The sequence below is a fragment of the Salvia splendens genome, chromosome 20 (assembly GCF_004379255.2).
Source record: "Salvia splendens isolate huo1 chromosome 20, SspV2, whole genome shotgun sequence".
NCBI classification, from domain to species: Eukaryota; Viridiplantae; Streptophyta; class Magnoliopsida; order Lamiales; family Lamiaceae; genus Salvia; species Salvia splendens.
In genome coordinates this window covers 14,085,647-14,101,934 of record NC_056051.1, presented here as the reverse complement: position 1 = coordinate 14,101,934, position 16,288 = coordinate 14,085,647, and the positions used below count along the sequence as shown (strand labels likewise).

The 16,288-nt window shown below is 38.3% G+C and overlaps 1 protein-coding gene across 1 annotated transcript; it reads right to left on the bottom strand.

Moving 5' to 3' along the window:
* Positions 1-576: 576 nt before the first annotated feature.
* LOC121781505 (conserved oligomeric Golgi complex subunit 3-like) lies at positions 577-10,853 on the bottom strand (the record flags this gene model as incomplete). Its single annotated transcript, XM_042179240.1, is given in 25 exon segments — positions 577-733; positions 825-883; positions 886-927; positions 1,040-1,089; positions 1,092-1,158; positions 1,520-1,612; positions 2,107-2,223; positions 2,933-2,995; positions 3,078-3,164; positions 3,335-3,367; positions 3,489-3,605; positions 3,894-3,980; positions 4,720-4,939; positions 5,190-5,278; positions 6,070-6,162; positions 6,287-6,391; positions 6,511-6,612; positions 6,706-6,768; positions 6,893-6,959; positions 7,223-7,308; positions 9,632-9,709; positions 9,975-10,070; positions 10,169-10,243; positions 10,329-10,373; positions 10,791-10,853. Coding segments are annotated over 25 exon segments (2,127 nt in total), but the record flags the coding sequence as incomplete, so codon positions are not given.
* Between the last annotated feature and the right edge of the window lie 5,435 nt (positions 10,854-16,288).

The window sequence follows — 16,288 nt, the reverse complement described above, 5'->3', positions numbered from 1 at the left end:
GTTGCCATCAATACCATAATCCACATCTAAATATTTCTTTATTTACGAATCTTTTGCTTTTAGCACTTTCGATTTCCTTATTCTGCTATTGAGGTGTTGCTGACTCAAGAACATGTCTAGTGCTATCGACCTTGCCAATTCAAAGAAAGAGAAAGGAGAAAAAATTGTATTTTCATTTTATCTTTATTTTTACTATCCAACTCGTCTTGTAATGAAAATTTAACTACTCAAAATGTCATTACATTTCTATGATGTCTCATAATTCCATTTCCCGCAAACTTCAATGATTGAAATAAACTTGGAACAAAATGAAACAATATTCGTAAAAAATTTAAAGGTTGGGTCAAAATACTAATCACACTCAGGTTGGATAAGTCAACTATATGATATCAAAAATTTATAATCCCCAAAAAGAATCATGACATTACTATAACACAACTATAAATGTGACAGAATGTTACAAAATCTCCATGCACAGGAATGGACTTACTCGATACTTCTCCGAATTAATAACATAACTATAATGTAATATTGCAGTTGAATATTTCTAAAAATGTATAAATTCCAGGTTTCAAAAAATCGATAACTCGAGTACATTCTGCGTTACATAAGATCGTCGAGTTGAGCCTGCAAGTCATGTATTGAAACCATATTAACATTTTGCATGTCTTCAGGAGAATACTCAGCCTTGAGCAAATTTAGCACTTGAGTATGCGCTTCGACAATATTGGTCCTGTAAATTGGAGGCAACAACAACTTTCATAAAGCTTGAAAATGAGGATGACTCGTACACACTCTTGAAATGTGAGGAAGAGTATCTCTACCTGATTGGTTTGAAAAGTATAGAGCGTGTGGTGGGGTTCTGGAGATAAAGCTTCATTTTACACCCGCAACTCCTGGCAGCTCTTGTTTAATAGAAGATCCAACCTGTTTTTAAGAGAATCCAGTATGTATGTACCCAACAGAGCACATTGTGTTATAGACCTTTAACAAAATTAAACACGTCGTTGCTTTCAAAGCAGTGAAGTTGCATATATACCTTCTGAACTAGTTCGGATATTTTCTCTGGAGTTGCAAAAGCCTGATCTTGAGTGGCTTACTAATGGCAGACTCCGGTTTGTGACTGCCCGAGGATAGTGCAACTTTGACTGCAGTGACCTTCAGGGATAAATGATACAGTGTTAGGACTATGTCAGAATTTTGTACAGTGGAATTGTATTGTATACAGAATGGGCCAAAAATGGGAAAATCCAACTATGTAAGAGATTATTATGCCTAAAGCAAGTTCTTTTCCAAAACATGCAGAGAATTGAATCCCTGCCATACCATATTATCTAGTATTTCTCTCTCTCTCTTCTCACTCTCCAATGAAAAGATTTCAGAATCAGCACAGCTCTAAGTTACCATCACTATATTTTCAGAAATCAGCCATTTAACTGTTCATGTAAGCTCAAAACAAAATATGACTAAGTTTACTGATTAATAGTATTAGAAACAAAAAGATTCAATATGCAAAAACCTTGGTGACAAAAGACAACATAGGGTCCACAACCAGCTTGGTCACCGACATAATAAACTCCTCACAAGTAGCTTTGAGGTTTTTCTCCAATTCCTGTATGTGAAGCAAAATAAAACTCTATTTAAATGGTGAAAAACTTTTTCGCACAAACTGCCTGATTTCTGTTTCTAATGTATAATGAACAATTCATACTACTAATCGGTACTTCCCTCCGTCCCGTGCTACTTGCACGTTTGCTTTTCGGCTCGTCACAAAGTCCTTACACTATTTATAATTTAAGTTAGAATTATTGCATTTAATTAATATGTTAGTTTAAGTTAAGAGCTCTTTTATTAAGTGATGTCTCATTACACCTAAAATTCTTTTTTAATTACACAAAAAAATCAATCCCAAATTTACGGCCTAAAATGAAAAGTGCGAGTAGCATGGGACGGAGGGAGTATAATTTAGCAGAAATTAAAATGAAATACATGGTGTCAGAATTTTTATTTACCAAATCTAGACAGATGGAACATATGAGAAATCATCTATATCAACTAAAGAGCGGTGGTGAATGAGAGTACAAATTTTAACAAATTTTAGTTTACCTTCTTGGCATCTATTTGACTTTCCAAAACTCGGGGAGAGAGAGTTCTGGCCAGGGACGTCGACCTTGACCAGTCAAATAGCGAGGCCTGACCCCTAAGAATCCGTCTCAAATGCTCCTAGAAAATGAATTGAAGAAGGTGACCATTCCACCGCAAAGTAAAATATAAACCAATCTTTGCAGTCGCATACTAATCACTGAATAATGTGAACATTGAGATTCCTTCTATCATGTACCATGGCAGATGCCAACATCCTTCAAAGTTCAAATTAAGGTAGTGCATATCTCCTGATTTCAGACAATTTCTGAATTGCCTATTCGGAAAGACTTTTATGATAAAACACTCTAACAATCTTTCCAATTTTATCAAAGTTTTAAGACTAACTTAAACAAATTCTTTTAACATTTGAAAGAGTTATTATTGATCTTTTTAAGCAGATCCAAGTTCAGCAGACCACAGCAGCCACTAGTCTTTTTTTCCATACAGATGTGATTTCTCAATACATGTACCCGGGTTGACAAATTAGAACACAGGTGATAAAAACTCATGATTTGAACTTATCATGAAACTACATAGATGTATTTTCAGAGAAGAACTAAATTACAAGTGTTAGAGAAGTATTAATGCAAGACTAATGTGCCTGCAGAATAAGTATAATCAACAGAGAAATCATAAATGGTCAATGTGCAAAAACACAGGCTTTATCCATGTTAAAAGAGTCACATATAGATAAAACAGAGAAAACAAAACAATCTCCAATGCAGATCAGCTTATACCATCTGTTTCTATATGTTATAAAACAACCAGCATCAGTAGGAATCAGTACCAGCAAATGAGAGAAGTCAAGCTCCTTGTGTGTGACTGAGAATTCAATATCAAATGGGGCAATCTGCAAACAGAATACGAGTATAAGATAATAATGAATTAAACTACAATCACCATTCTAGTCACAATCAAACATAAATTACTACCTGCTCTCTAAGTATAAGAAGATACTTTATGAGGAATAATTGCCCATCCATTGTAGATGACCTTTTTGCAATTTGTTTGCTAGCTTTCTGCCAGATCAGATATAGAAACTTAAGTTAAACTCATCTATTAATGATGAGTAGAAGTGCCTAAAAGTTCCACACCAAGTAATTTTTCATAGATAAATCTCAATTTAGTCGTGCATGAGATGCTTCTTGTAGAAAATCTTAAAGTGAGGTCTTCTCCTTGAACCACGCACCTGAATGGATGATGCACAGACTTCTACAGCTTCCTGGTATAAATAAACAGATAAATAAAAAGTGAAAGAAGTGAACAGATAAATAAAAGTGAAAGAAGTGAGTAGCCAGAAAATTTTATCTCTAACTGTCTGGAAGATAGGCAAGAACTAATACCTGTGCCAAACCAGTAAAAACTGCTGGTTCTAAGCATCTGTATAGTTTGGACAGACAAGATATAGTTTTCTCAAGCGGAGGGTACCAAGTTCTTGAAACATCTGAGCTTTGAGCACTCTGCAGACAAGAGGAACATATTACTAATCTCTGATTCTTTGACAGATGCATGGTATATAAGAAAAGCAAGCTAAATGAGCTAGAAAAAAGGAAAAGGAATGGTTGGCATCCATGTTTGAAATGCTAAACACACTAACCGAGCAAATTAGAGACCAAGAGTCAAATAAAGGTTCGCATTCTCAAAATAATAGAACACACGGTAACCGAACCATGAGAAAGGTTGAGTAGAAGCTAGTGAAGTCAACAAAAGGAATGAGAATAAATAATAACAAGTAATTAAATACTTACAGATGATGTTTCTGACTTTGTCTCGGCTGATTGCTCCAACTTAGCAGGATAATCCAGGTCTTCATCCGTAGGAAGGTAGTTTGCAATCTAAATGGCAAACATACATGTTACTTTGATCGAAGTGGTAATTACTGTAGCAGAATATCTTAAATGTTAAGGTTATTTCTACTTGTATCGGTCAATCTTTCTTTCATCTAGAAAAGGATGGTCATTTTCACTTTAAAATTTAATTTACGTCCTATATTCTGACATAGCTACTTTTAACATTTTACCCACTCCACTTCTTCCTGTTCTTGCATCCCAGTACTAAAGTACTCAAATTAGCAACAAAAACTTTCTATTTAAGACCTTCAACAGTTCAACCAAATGGGTCAAATCTCAAAACTGAAAATCTTAAGCAAGCTTTATTTGTTCTCAATGAGTGCTGCAAAGTGACTTAGCTCACCAGCATGAAATTCCACTGTAGGATGCTTTTGCTTACATAGTACATACATAAGGAAAACTATCCCAATAATTTAATGAATCAAAGCTCGTCAGAAACTAAATGTCTCAACTAGGATATACAGAGATATTAACCACTTATTATACTTCAAACAAAAAAAGTTATGTTCTCTTTGAATTTCTTAAGAAAGAGACATAAGTTGTTTGTGTCCCCTTTAAACTTGATTCACTATACCCTCGTTTTTCTCCATACAATAACAGAATTGTGAACAGAATATAAAAGAATGTATATCCAAAAATATTAGAAAATGAAAGTAAATGTGTAGAACATGATAATAAGATATGGATCATCCAGTCCGATTAATTCTTAGGATGCAGTAGTTACCTCATCATGGATGTGGGTTCTAGCACGAAAAGTCAAACGCTCATGAACATCTGCCAAAATCCTCTCCAGTGTTGGTCGTAATCCTGCTAGCGATTTACCTCGTCTACTTACTTGTTCAGCTAAGACTTCAACTTTGAGTATGTCCACAAGTTCGCAAAGAATATCAAGGTTTGCTTCATGAATGAGTTTTGGACGTAAAGTATCATATAAGTAAGTACACCTGTCAAATAAATATTAGAAAAGAGACAAGTGTAATGACATGCTACTGTGATTGGTGCATCTATGGCCAGCAAAGATCAGAAGTTATTATCAGATAAGGATTATGTTTATCCACATGGAAGATGGTGAGAATTATGTACAGTAGATGTGGATATTTTACAGTACAGATATATGAAAACTTGTTTTCTGTTTAACTCGCGAATGAATAAAATATATGACTAATTGAAATACATTAAGGTTCAAGGACTTACAGTGGATCTATTAGAGGAGCCAAACTTGAAACATCCTCCGATGATGAAGGGAAGAAATGATCAAAAAGCTGATGCTCAAGTTGACATACCTGCAGTTCCATTTCTCTTCATAATCATTGAGCCATAATATGAAATATCTGACATAATGCGTTATGATGAAAACTATTCCAAGGAACAATCATCACATATAGAACAAGCAACATATTCCACTGTACAAGCACAAACCAATCAATGATATTTTGCATTTTTTATTTTCAAAGAATGAAAAAACTCAGAAATGTGACTGTTTTGAAATAAAATCTATATTTTCAAAAGAAGTCATTTGGTCGCCATCTTCAGCTTTGATTTGCTGAGAATGTGATTAATCAGCAGCAATGAATCCTAATAAATTTCAGTAGGACAACATGTTTCTTTGACCATAAATGCCACATGCAAACTCAACCACAGATAACCAGCTTTTTTATGCAACATTTCCTTGTGTTCTTTATTATAGTCACAGATAAAGTTGTGAACCCAGTTTGAACTTTGAAAAGGTTCCCAATAAAACCAAATTACTCTGTTCTTATTTTTAGGTATTGTCATCCTATATCAAGCTTCAATAAAACAGTGCACAGCAGAAAACATGTTCCTATATGGCCTGAAACTGTAAAACCTTGAGTCATGGCAGATCGACTAGTAAGTGAGGTCAAATATCATTATCAAGCCCCAAATGTCATAACTAAAAATTAAATACAAGAAAACAAGGAAGTTTTATGTTCAATCCCACATATTGAAACTACCATCCAACTTCAACAAAGATTTCTAATTACCGCCCAACTTCCACAAGTTCTCTGAAACAAAACAAACCAGTACAAGTTTATAACTAAGTTATGAAGCCAACCTGCATGAGGTATGCACAACCAGATCTAGTCAATGATGGCAAAGCTTCTTTTTTTGCAAATTCAGAGATTCGTTGCTGAACAATGCCCCGAACCTGGAGCCACCAAAAAAATGGAAACAATAAAAATCTTGTATAATAAAGAGGAAGAAGAGTGATATAGAAAAATAATTAACTAGAGTGGATTGATGGCCAGGAACAAGGATCTGATTCCACTCACCAGTAAGAGCCTTTGTTCACAATAAATCTTGTGGCATTCCATGAGCATCTGGACATATTCCTTTCTTGGTTTTCTACTTTCAATTTCCTCCAATACTGGCTTAAGCTGAAATTTTCACTTCTTTTAGCCTTTGAAATTAATACCATCCTAACATTTTTTGCAATTAATACAAGTACAGAAAAGTGTCCAAATGAAAAAAAGGCATGACAGTCTACATTCCTAACCTCATTTGCTGCCGCTTTGAACCGAACATATATTATAGACGCCTCCACACCCTCAGAGACAGATGCTTTGTCACCAGAGCTGCTTTTGATTGCAGCCTGGACCTACAGTGAACAATAAAATTGTAATGGATACATCCATTGTCCACGTTACAGACCTAGAAACACCAAAACCAAAGCAATGCGCTGAAAGTTTACCTGAGCAGAAGTGTTTTTTAGAATAGAGAGTACGTGAGAACGAATCATCCCTAGAGCACGAGACTGTAAAGTTCAGAAAACAGTTGCATATATTAGAGGCTAGAAGTCCACATAAAGCGTAGTGAAGGACAGAACTAGCTATCCCATATAACAGTTTCCCTTGTGCTGCACTAGATGTTAAACATACCTGGAGTTGTCGAAACTTGACTAAGTAAACATTGCACTCGGCATACTGTGGGTTGTTTTCAACATACCTACACATCAACAAAGTATTTTATAATTGAATAAAAAAATGGGGTACCAATAATAAAATTCAACATAGTAGCAGCTCTGTTGAACTCCAGCATTATTTAGTTCAGTCCTATTTTTTCAGAATCTTCATATTTCAGTATTCATATGTCATATGACCACATTATGCATAGAGTGATATTTAACTCAATTGGCAAATCTGACCTGTGTGATATATAATATAGTACCAACAGCAATAAATAAGTTTGCTGAATTAATAATCACTTACGATATGCAGTCGTCAAGTCTTTTGAGCAAAGGGAGGAAATTCTCATGTGCTACATTCATGCTTGGTGCATAGAAACTGGTTGCAACCTGCGTAGAGGTGGCATTGCCAATCCGGAAAAATAAGTCTCTCATGTTCCATGTTTGCAGACTTATGTAAGCAGACATGGCTAAGGTAAAAAATACTCAATGTGATGACTAAAGCAAAGGCAAACTAGGAAGGATATGATCAAATGTATTTTAGCTACTCATAACGATTGGGTGTATAGCTCCACTTTCAGGTGTAACGGGAACTTCTAAAAAAAATTCATCAAGGAAGGGATGAAGGTTTTGGCTCATAATGGATTACCCACAGGAAACTGTTCATGGCAAGGTAACCCCATATTTATTTATCTAAACAAGGATGGTGGTCCATTAGTATATGCCTATATGGATCAATCTCACAAATGATTTCAACCTGAAGTTTAAGATCACAAACTCCGTACTTGGCTTATATCAATCTCTCACCCACTCGTAATGAAACATCACTGTAAACTAAGGCCAAACATATGTCAAACTACATTAACATGAAAGACTCAGGAAAAATAAAATAACCATTGAAATGATGGTAAATAAACAGACAATTCATATTTGTGGCCTATACTGGAGGAGAGCAGGAATTTTTTATTTTCTGTAGAACCCGCAGAGTAAATATGTTGTAGACAGTCTTACAGACAAAAACTGGGTCTGGTAGGTTCACAAATACTCCATCCGTCCCACAAGAATATGCACTATTTCCTTTTTAGTCCGTCCCACAAGAATATGCACTTTCCAATTTTGAAACTTTTTCCCTCTATTGAGGTGGGACCCATTCTACACTAACAATACTTTAATTACTTTTTCTCTCTACCTCTCTCTTACTTTACTAATTTTACATTAAAACCGTGCCGAACGACGGAGGGAGTAATTCATAAAGTTGGGTTGAGAGTGATGAATGATCAAAACACTAAATATCAAATGGGATGTTAGTCCGCTCAACAGAAAGACCAGTTTCTGATTATACACATGGAAACTTAAACAAGTAATACTCCCTCCGTCCCACCTAAGGAGAGATGAATAAGAAATTGTGTTGAAAAGTAGGAGAGATGAATAAAGTAGAAAAGATAAAGAGAGTAAATACTTGATGGAATAAAGTAAGAATGATTGAATGTTTTATTTTTGTCAAATAAGGAAAGACTCAACATAGTTGGGACATCCCAAAAGGAATACGACTCAACTTAGTTGGGACGGAGGGAGTACCTATTAAATATAATGTGAGATGAAGACTTCACTGATGCAGGACAGAGAACCATAAGATCTCATGATTCGTGCATGCTTCAAGATTTGGTAATACTATGGTTAATGGCAGAATTAGGAAAGTTAAATTGATTTAATGTTTTATTATATAGAATTACACTCCCTCTATCTCACTCTAAGTGACACATTTCTTAATATAGAAACATCAATCTCTCTACTTTTTCTCTCTCCTAATTTATTATCCGTCCACTTAACTCACAAAACAATCCTACATAAAATCCTGTGCCGAATTAGAAATGCTCCAATTAGAGTGGGATGGCGGGAGTAACTGATTAAAATTCCAATCACAAGTTTCTAAGTGAACTATAGGTGAGTGAAACAATAGATACTCCCTCCGTCCGCCATTAGGAGTCCCATTTATGGACGGCACGGGTTTTAAGAAATGTTAAGAAAAGTTGGTGAAAAAAAGTTAGTGGAATAGGGGTCCCACTTGCATATATTAGTTTTAAATGAAATGTGAGTGAAATGAGTTAGTGGAAGGTGAAACTCTATTACCATTTATGGTAAAAGTGAACCGGGACTCCTATTCGCGGACGGACTAAAATGGAAAAACGGGACTCCTATTCGCGGACGGAGGGAGTACAAAATTATAAGCTAAGAGAATATTCGTCAGTTCTGCAGCTCTTTCCTTACTTCCATACAATCTCAATTTTAGAAATTTTTTCATTAGGGACAAGTCATCCCCAAAGAAGTAGTAACATTAAGGATTCTAGCTACATCTGCAACATTGTTCTAGATTTTACACAAACAAATAAACTCTAAACTAACACTGCCCTACACCAGCACTAAGGATTCTTCGTAGTCCTAATAAGACTGCCAATTCATTTCAAGACAGAGTGAGTCAGTGAATAATAGTAAACTAGAATGAAATCCATAATTTACTATGATAGTAAGCACAAACTGCAGGATTTTCCTATCTGGAGTGCAAGAATAAGGATAATGTCAAGGACTGTAACAGTAATAACAGATCATGCTTATTGAACATGTTCATTTTTCCAGGAAAATAAATAGGAGTTTAGAATAGCTGAACATGCATGTCAAAGATCATAAATCGATCCTAATTAAATTCAAACCATACATTTTCCAGCTCATCGAAGTAGTTGAGTTTAGCACGAAGTGATTCAGCAAACTCGATCAGCCTTTGCTTCTCTACTACCTGCAACATGAGTGACAAATAAACATTACAATTTATAATTATACTTCCAAGTTTTAACTAGTCACCAAGCCCATTTCTTTATTTGATTTATCACCCTTTTAATCAATTATTTTACATGGATCAGGTAGCTAGAACTAGCATAGAGCCTGCTGGATAAAATTGATGGATGGAATTCCATAAACCTTAAAATGTTATACCTCCAAATCTTAACTACCCAAAGACACTGTTTCACTAGATCTGAGATAAACAATAATTAGAAAAGTACCAGCCGGTCACATGCATCATGTAGAGTTTTTGTCTTTGTTGCAACAGCTTGATGCTGCAGTTGTAGTTCATTAAATAATTCAAGTGTTTCATCCACCTGTATCAAGTCATCCAAGCAATCATTAGTTGATAACTGAGTTTAAACATTAAGATAGAACTTAAACACACTACGACAATAAGAAAATAGCATATTGCCTGATTGAGTATGGTGTCACATGTCTGTATTCGCTCTGTTAGAGTCCTCACATAATGTTGATATTTCTCTTCTGTCTAAAGAAAGAAATGAGCACATTAATTGCAACAAAAAGAACTTTCAACCAAGGGATTCACAAAAACAGTAGAAAACTAAGGTAACCTCTGATTTCATAGCTGCTTCCAGATCAGCAAACCATTTGTAGAACTGCAAGAAAGAAAATTGAACCAAAAACTAAAGTAATTCATATATAATCTTCAATGACAAAAAATGATACAAATGTACAAGCCATCCTTAATGTTCATAATAATCTAATTATAAAATAAAATTCCAACATAAGTCCCCAAATTCTTTAGGTCCAACTGGAAAAATGGAGAAGGTGCTGGAACCATCCCACAAAAAATTTCTCATTTTCTTTTCCATTAATCTTGTGATACCTCTAAACACACAAAATGTCAGAGACAAAAAAGAATTAAATCTGAAAATTTTAATATGGTTGTTAGGTTTACCCGTAATATTTTGAACATTTTAAGGCACGAGTTACAAATTTTTGTATCATGTAGATCATGCAATCAGATAGAACTCTAAAATTTTAGTAAAAACAACAAGGACTGTGTGAATTACCTCATTCGTATTGACCAAAACTGCATCAATGACACCTGAATCTTCTGCAGTGTTGTGCTTTGTTTAATAGTTAGACCATTTTCCAGTCCAGCTACTTTATCTTGTGCCTTGTGATCCCCCAATAAAAAAATAAACAGACAATTCCATCAATTGAATCTAATAGTGACTTTAGACAACTACAATACAATCTATGACGAAAGCCCTACCAAATTTGGAGGAAGGTCGTTCAGCCAACAGCAGGGAAAGTGCAACAATTGCGGCCTGCTGTTGCTCTGTCAATGGAGCCATTCTATGCATTAAGACAGTACAAGCAGAGTTAGCAACAATTGAGAAACTCGCAATTTGTCAGAAATCATATTCTCAGAGGCCTCCCACGACCCTCATGATATGTTACCAACCAATAGGGCTTCTTCCTCTCCATTACTCCCTCAGAGGCATCGTGATGGTGGGAGTGCTCCTAGGGGTGTTGATCCTTTGGATAGAGCAAGGCATTACAAAACGTTTGAGCCTCGTCGTGGAGAGAAAAGCTGCTTTTCAGGATGGATACTTGGTTCTCCTTGAGTTCCTTCAAATCCCCGAAAATAGCATCTTGAGTGACATGCATTGTTGTTTGGCCTACTTTTAGATCCCTCAAATCCGTCATAATTTTTGTCATCAAGCTTTCAACTCATCCCCCGCCAAATTATGACTCGTGCTCGCACCCGGTTCAACTCTCTCCGGTTGCAAATCCCTATCGTGGTGGATCTAGTACGGGGTGGCATTCAAAATGGTACTTACAATAAGAAATAAAAATAAACTAGGATCTAGTCCTAGGGATTAGTAAAATCCACACCACACACACAAAGAAAGGGAGATTTTAGTAAGAACTCACATCCCAATTGGTAATCCCACCCCAATACACTCACCAATGTCACTCGGAACAAGGCTTAGAATATAGTGAGGGCTAGGTTCACTCACTCTCAGTATCCAAATTCCTAAATGCAAGTACTAAGACAAATCAATCAAGGTATACACATAGGCAATATAACAAATAAGTAAAACCAATCAAGCATGTGAAAGTAAGGTTCAAGGCCTAAGGAAGCTAACAAACAAACTTAGTTGAGCTGAAAATTTATGTAACTCTTGGCTGATCTTTAGGAATTTTTTTGATATGGCTACCCAGCCCCAAAATTGATGAAACTTGGTAGATAACAAGATTAAAGGGTTTAGAATGAGGGGAAAATATCTCCAATATAGCAGGCCCTCGATTTTACGTTTCCCCAAATCTGTCAAACTAGGGCACAAAACAGGGCAGCAACTTCACACATTAATTTGACCGATCAAATGATGGAATTTTTGGCTGAGATTTTTCAGGAAAATAGTTCATATATCAAGGTTCATGCACACCAAAAATCAGCTCAATCCTACAACAATTGACCAATAAACAAGCAAAGGCTAAAACAAAAGAAATAAGGAAAAACAAGGAAAAGGAAATTTCATAGAGGTTTAAAATCAAACACTTAGTAGGCACCTAGGCTCTAGATACCAAATGATAAGGTTTCTTGGGAGGGAATCCTTCCATGTGCCCAAGAAATACCTAAAATAGTGTTTGATTTCAATTTTTAGTTTTTAAAGATAAAGATAAAGAACCTAGCCTCAAAAACTAGACTTAAAATGGATTTGGATGGAGAGAAAAGGGATGAGAAGAAAGTGTAATGAAGGAGGAATCCTCTTTAGGGACCTATGACCTCACAAGAAGATGTGGGCAACCTAGGCTACTTTCACCAAAAGCAAATACTCCATTGGCTCCACATTCATGACTACACCGTAAATGCATACCTATAATTGATCTAGTCTAATGAACATAAACCAAGCAACCTACAATGTAGGAATTTGGATAGAAATCTCACATGGGAGATGCTCTCAAAGGAGTCTTCATAATAACATTCATCAAAGTCTGCAAATAAATGTCTCACAAATGGTATTTATAGCTAGGGTAGGAGGAAACCAAAGAAAGGGCCCAAAATAAGTGAAAATCGTCTAAAATAGTAAAATCACCCGGTCGGGTGTTTTCGCGAAGTTAATTCACCCGGCCGGGTGAACCTCCTGGACTCCAATTGTGCTCAGCATCAAAATCACCCGGTCGGGTGTTTCTCTGGACTCGCTATCTCTTCTGCGCGGCTTTTGTAAATCAGCCATAACTCTCTCCACCGCACTCCGATCGAGGCGTGCAATATACTCACGCGACCCTCTTTCGAAGATGAACACAGTGTGGCCTTTGAAGATCGTTTAAACGTTATTTCAATAGGTCGAGTACCCTTGGAATCCCGCTGCGGCTGAAATGTATGATGCACGGCTCCGATGATCGTATCATTACGTTTTATCCTCGCATTTACTGTTATGTTTTCACCTGCAATTCACTTGACCCAGTAGTTCACTTACCTTGATAAAGTTAGCAAGTTTAATTCTGCATAGAGTAAAAACAGTAGTTAAAAACTCCCAAGTTAAAGTGTGGCAGCAGCCAACCCCATGTTCACTACACACACTCTCGACACACCAACTTCTCTGTGGGACCGACCCGAACTTGCCGCTTTACTGTTAAAGTAGTGAAAAATTGGGAGTTATAAATTACTTCGGTAGGAATCGAGTGAGAACGAGTTTGAATCAATTAAGTGGCAACGACATTTGCTAACTGATCCAATCGGTTCAGTTATTTTCAATATAACTTAGTCTGAATTCACGCCCCTCTCGAGGCTTTCCAAAATGGCGTCGTTGCTGGGGAAGCATGGTGTTACTTTATGTTTGTGCGTAGTGCGTAGGTGTATATAGTCTTATTTCCTTGTTTTCTCATTTTGTTTTACACTATTGATGAGAAGGTACCAACGCGGTGGACACTGGAATCATCCCTTTCTATACATAGAGACTAACGCTCATTGGAGAGTCCGGGAAGGCGGCGTGGTCACCACTCGTTACGGAGCAGCATTAGAAGCCGCGGCAGCCGCTGAACAGAACACACAACAACCACCAACAGAGGTGGCCCTTGTCACTGACGACTCCGGGATTGGCTCTCTGCACGCTCATGATGAGAAGGAGCCCACACATGCCATTGCCGCTACTCCTGGGATGCGGACCATCGCGATCAAATCGGGAGTGCTAGCCGTTTTATCCCACTTCTACGGTCTTTCGAAGGAGTGTCCGTACGCCTTCCTAGAGGAGTTCTGCCGATACTGTGATATTCAGCCCGTGCCGGCTGGATCCACATCCGAAGATTACAGGCTCAAAGCTATTCCTTTCGTTTTAAAGGGCGATGCGGGTGTCTGGCTGTCAAGGCTGCCAGAAGGATCCATCAGGACCTGGGCTGAGTTCCGCATGATATTCCTAGATCACTTCTTTCCAGCATCGAAGACGAGTGCCCTGAAAAGAGAGATTACAGAAGCCAGACAGGAGTACGATGAACCCCTCGGCCAATATTGGGACAGATTTCAAGGGCTGCTTCAAGCATGCCCCAATACAAGCTGGGGAAGCGGGATGATTCTACTCGATCTTTTATGGCGGACTCACTGTGGACTAGCAAGAATGATCTCAACCTCGCAGCCCAAGGGGATTTTCTCAAAACCCCATTCAGCCAAGCCAAAAACATCCTGGAGCGGCTTATTGAAGCCAAGCGGTCGTACGGAGACATCCCGAGGACAATATAGAAGAGGGGCAGTCCGCACGCAGCAGAGGCACGCAATGATGAAAAGCTGGAGGCTCGGTTTGAACAGATGGAAAAGAAACTGCTGGAGGCCGGCAGTAGAGAAAGCCAGAACCACCTCCACCACCTGCACCAAAGGAAACGCCAGAGTATGTGCCGCAAACCGTCCCCACCAGAAGGACATCACTACTATACTATTGCGACGTTCCCTCCTGAGGTAGAACACAAGCCAAGTAAATGTCGTTGGCCACTGGAATGCAAATGGCAACCACCACGACCCTCGACACTGCAGATACAACCCTCTGACGGGCAGCCAATCTGGCCTACTAGAATCCAGGAGAGGCCACACATTGGAGGGAACAGAATGCAGGGAGGTCAGGCATGGTTGGTCAAGTGGACCTCAAGGGAACTGGTCAAGGTGGAGGACAGTCTAACTGGTCAAGTCGACAACAGGAAGGAGACTGGGGGTACCAGCACCAAGTCCCTCAGTTTAGCAATCAGGGAAGGCAATCGAACAATCAAATGGTGAATTATGTCCCGCAGTACCAAAGAGGAAACCAGCAACCCCAAGGGAACTCACCGTACTTCCAAGGGAGCCAGCAAAATCATTTCCTCCAGAACCAAACGGAGCAGTATGGACCTTCCGGCTACTACCAGCAAGGCCATGGAGGAGGCCATTTAATCAGAGGTATAACAGGCAGCAAAATGAAGGTTCAGAAGAAACCCGAGAAGGAACAGAGGAGCTGCACTCGAGATGCTTACAAGCAGTTATCTCAGGTCGGCCCTGTCACTAGGCGAACTGAGAGGCAATGAAGGAAAGATTCCGGCTACAGTGCAGCCAACGACTGAGCGAGAGAGAATGTCAATGCAATCGCTCTGAGATCGGAAGGGGTTATTCAAAAACTCAGTTGCAAGTTTCCCAGCACCCAGACCCAGTCATAACGAAGCCTTGAGTCTAGCACCCCTTGATCAAGTCACAAAAGAAGAAGAGTCTTACACCCGTGAGAAGGACACTGAAAAGGGAAGAATGGTCGAAGCAGAAAAAGTGACCGGTGTGATCCAACCTAGTGATCTTCCACCAAAGAAGACTGACCCATGTGTATTTACGCTTCCAATCTCCATCAGAGAAGTCCTAATGGAGCAAGCAATGTGCGACCCTAGGGGCTTCCATCAATGTTATGCCATATCTATGTATGAAAAGCTGGGTGAAGAAAAACTAGTCGAACCGATATGGTGATACAGCTGGGAAATGGATCTTGCATTTACCCCGAGGGAATTCAGGAGAATGAAATCGTCAAAGTGAACAAATTCGACTTCTTTGTCATAAAAATGACAGAGCCAGAAGTAGGGGAGGCCATTGGAATCCTCTTGGGAAGACCCTTCCTATCCACCGCTAACACAGTCATTGATGTCTGCCATGGGACGATGAATTTGGAGTTTAATGGAGAGCGACTTACAGTCGACATTAATGAAGCTGCAAGGAAGCCACATGACAGCGAGAACATACAATCAATAGATACTGTTAGACCTCTGGAGCAACAGTGTTTGAAAAAGGAACTCCTCATTAAACCACCATCTGATTCCACTAATAATGAAAAGCTTAAAAGGAAGCAGTTGACTGGCTCGAAGCGACAATAATTGGGGAAATGGATGATCAGGACATTGAAGAAACAATGACGGATTTCTGGAAACCAACACGACCAGCAAAGACATAAGAGAACTCCGCGCAATCAGGAAGAGTCGAAAAACCACCTGACCAAGCTGGCCAGTTAAGAAGAAAGCTGAAGGAGAACTCCGCGCCTACGAGGCAACTACTGCCCTTACC